The following is a 4,214-nucleotide window of genomic DNA, read 5'->3' on the forward strand; positions in this document are numbered from 1 at the left end:
GTATAATCTGGAATCGGTAACAAATTGAAGTTGCACGTTATGTGTTTCTTTTTATTTATTCCTATTCACAGTTATGGGCCTGAAACTCAAGGGATGTTAAAAGACAGAAGTGCTTCGAGCTAGGGTCAAATCCTTCGAGAACAAGCTACGTCCCGTGAAAGGTAGGAAAACGCAGAATTTGGTTTCCTCATGCTTTGTAATGAATCTTGTTCCTTAACCTGCATAATTCTTTGGACATCCCACACGAGGGGTATCTGGCTTGTGGGTCAAAAAAATCTGCTCAACTCCACTTGTGTAGCGTGAAGCTCAACGACGTATACGTCATAGAAATAATGATTTTGGTCTAATAATTTACGTTTATTTCTAAATTTATGAAAATCCTGATATTGATGTTCAAACTTTCTCAATGCCAAGTTCAGGTAGGAAAAGGTTAGCTAAAAACTGTCTCCACTGTTCTGTACAGCTGAAATGACATTATATTGCAGAGAAAAACAAAATGCTGTGTACCATTCCAGCATTATAAAAAGAGGTTATGTTCCTCGTCTAAGTGCATTAATTAATTGTGATATCGCATTAGGTTTCTTCCTGTTAAGCTATTACTTTTGGCTTTATTTTGTTACTATTCACAAACCAAATATCAAGTTTAAGCTAGCCCGATCTCTTTCATTTTTCCATATTCATGCAGAGCGTGTTGCTGCACGGATACTCAGCCACGGATACTCAGCTGCTGCTCATAAATTCAGGTAAAGAAAAAAAATATGCGGTAAATTATCATGATACCTATTTAGCGATCTTCCATTCTCCGTTGCCTGTATAAGTTGCACACTTTTGTAACTTATATTTACTAATAAATCATAGAAATCTATTTATCCATCTCAGTTAACCAGATGGGGCCGGGCCATTTCTCCCAACAGCTTCAACTGCATACAAAGGAGCATTATGTGAAGAAGCAAACACAGACCTAGTGCATGAAAATGAAGTTGTGATCAGAGTACTTTTTCTTTATTGCCTTTTCTTGCCTGCTTCGTTTTGTACATTTCAGTATAAAAAAGTACATTGAAGTATATAATGGATCTCTTTGTATGCTACATGCATCTAAATACTGCCTGAGGACATCCTTCTCAACTCCTGACCTTCTATCTATAGTTCCTCCTAATTCCCACTCCCAAGAAATTGAATCCATCTCTGAACATGAACCCAGTTTTTAAAGATCCTACAGCTGATACTGTTTTGAAGTGCATCAGCCAGATTCTTATGGAAGAAGAGTCCAATGAACAAACCTTTATTGCACGGGACTTTTCTCTTCGGGCTGCCGAAAAACCCTTTTCTGATATCCTTGATCAGAAAAGTTCCTCGTCAGACAGTGAAGTATCCGATCCAAATCAAATTATAAAGACTGTTAGTACTCACTGTTGCAATATTTATGGTTGTAACAGCTCCGAGACAGCTGACAACATGGTTGTGTCCAGCTTCATACACAACAGAGAAGCTCCGTCTGTTAACTACACTGTCCCGTTGAGTTTGCAGGACAATTCACCTCCATTTTTTCCTGAAAGCATTTTTCAAACTTTCCCTGAGCAGGTGGATTCTTCTGTAAATGTAGCCCTTGGTGCGAGCCAATTGGATGTGTTGTTTAAGGGAGGGACAGAAGAGACTTGGGAATTTCATCACCAGGCAAATGAAATGATTCTTGATTTTGAAAACAACAAAGTGACTCCAGTCATGGCGACTAAAGAGAAAAGTTATTGGGATCACTCGGCATGTGAGCTGAAGGAAAGAAAGAATCATTACAAAGTGGAGAAGAAGTCAGAAACGAGGAGAAATAAGCACTCTTCAGTTTATGCTGAAGCAGCTGAGCAATATGGAATGTTTGCTGAGGTATTTCCGTCTAGTGGTGGAGATGACGAGCCAGTTTGGTTAAACCTTAATGAAACATTTCAAAATGGTCCAGGTATGATACCTTATCTAAGAGAACAATCAAGAGGATCTAATTATGGAATGCTCTTCAGGAAGAACCACGTTAGCTGCAGGGAATTGGTTGATACGAGGACTCTTCTGATACACTGTGCAGAAGCTGTAGCAAGCAACGATCACGGGAGTGCAATTGAACTATTAACACAGATTAGGCAGCATTCTACTCCTTTTGGTGATGGATCCCAGAGGCTGGCCCATTGCTTTTCTAATGCCCTAGAGGCTCGCATGGCTGGCAATGGAAGTGAGGTATATGCAAGTCTTGCTGCTAACAGGGTGACATCCGAACGCATATTAAAAGCTTGCAGACGATTTATTTCAGCTAGCCCTTTCATGGTCATGTCGAATCTCTTCTCAACGCAAACTATCATGGACCTTTCTGAAAATGCAGCAAGGCTGCACATCATAAATTTTGGTATTCTCTATGATTTCCCATGGCCTTCCTTAATTCAGCATCTCTCAGTGAGACCTGGTGGTCCTCCGGTGCTTCGCATCACCGGAATAGAGTTTCCCCAGACTGGTTACAGGTCAGCAGAAACAATTGAAGAAATAGGACTTTACTTGGCAAGTTATTGTGATAAATTTAATGTCCCTTTCGAGTATAATGCGATATCACAAAAATGGGAAAATGTCCAGCTCGAGGACCTCAAGATCGACAGAGATGAAGTAACTGTTGTTAGCAGTTTATACAGGTTTCGGCACCTCCTTGATGAGACAGTAGTCTTGAACGGTCATAGGAATGCTGTTCTTAACTTAATTAAGAGGATTAATCCAGCTGTCTTCATTCATGGGATCGTTAACGGGGCTTACAATTCTCCTTTCTTCGTTTCGCGTTTCCGGGAAGCCCTCTTCTACTTCTCATCATTGTTTGATATGCTCGAAGCCATTACAGCCCGTGAAGATCCAGAGAGGTTGGTGTTTGAACAAGAGGTATTTGGAAAGGAAATCCTGAATGTCATAGCATGTGAAGGATGTGACAGAATCGAAAGGCCAGAGAAATATAAGCAGTGGCAGGCTCGGAATGTAAGGGCTGGTTTCAGGCAGCTCCCACTGAAAGAAGGGATCATGGAGAAGGTGAGAGAACAAGTGAAGTCAAGTTATCACAAGGATTTTCTGATGGATCAAGATGGCCAGTGGATGCTTCAGGGATGGAAAGGCAGAATCCTATTTGCCATTTCCTGCTGGAAATCTGCCTAACCAGGAAATTAATCCATGCCTAGCTAGCTATGGATTTTTGCTCTTAGGGAGGTTTTTTTTGTATTTGGAGTTCTAACTCGCTATTGCTAACCTATTTCAGACATGTGCTCATTGACACTTTATTACATATGAGAATAAAATTTCGTTTTGACAAGCTTCGAGATTGTCTTATTGTGTTCTCTTTAATTTATCTTTACACATTATTATTGTAAAATCATCTAATTAAGTTGAGAAAAAAAGTGAAAAGCTTTATTGCTAAGCAACAAGCATCTTGTATCAGAGATCCGGAGATGAGAAACGCAGCATCAAATTTTCTGGCCTATAATATAAAACATGGTTGATATTATGATAGCTTTTGTGTTGTGGTTTTAGAAAAATAATTTTAAAAAAATCACTTTTAATTATGGTTGCTAAAGCTAAAATTTATATTTGGTTAAAATTATTGTTTGATCAAAAGCATGTCATGAGATATTTGTTTAAGATTGTGGTTGAAATTGTAGTTACACCTAAAATGACCAAAAATGACATAATTATTCAATGTATAACACTAAACATCGAATACATATAATAGGACTAATTGGTATTATAAAAACTTCAATTATTGTCCCATCAAACTTGATGTGATCCCACAATGAACACTATCCATTCATGAATATCTGCTTCCTCCATATGTTTGTGAACGTAGAACCACATCACTAAAAATATTCTAAGGAACAAAATTTGGATGACGGTCAAACTAAGTAAATGCCATATCCCGTTTGGAATTCCTTCTTATATAATTATGTAGAGCCATTGGTGCCACAACAATCTAAACTTGTGTCTTATACGGAAATACTAGCATGTTCTGCAAAATTCTTCATCTTCTTTCCAATCCCTAAAAGTTTGCTCTATTACATATTGTATTGAAGAATGAAACCGATTTAATAACTTCTCTCTACTTTGTGGATGCCCTTTACAATAAAATTCTGGAAAATGATATCTTTCATCTTTATATGGGCCCAAAAATCCGTTCGAATAACCAGAGTCAACAACATAATACTTCCCTA

General features: G+C 38.3%; 1 protein-coding gene across 1 annotated transcript; it reads left to right on the forward strand.

Annotated features, from left to right (window-relative positions):
- The first annotated feature begins 906 nt into the window (after positions 1 to 906).
- On the forward strand, positions 907 to 3,274 carry LOC7488107 (scarecrow-like protein 14). Its single transcript, XM_002314134.3, has one exon. It carries the CDS (start codon positions 1,192 to 1,194, stop codon positions 3,166 to 3,168), a length of 1,977 nt encoding a protein of 658 aa, XP_002314170.1. The 5' UTR covers positions 907 to 1,191; the 3' UTR covers positions 3,169 to 3,274.
- Positions 3,275 to 4,214: the final 940 nt, after the last annotated feature.

Source organism: Populus trichocarpa, chromosome 9, assembly GCF_000002775.5.
Source record: "Populus trichocarpa isolate Nisqually-1 chromosome 9, P.trichocarpa_v4.1, whole genome shotgun sequence".
Classification (NCBI taxonomy): domain Eukaryota; kingdom Viridiplantae; phylum Streptophyta; class Magnoliopsida; order Malpighiales; family Salicaceae; genus Populus; species Populus trichocarpa.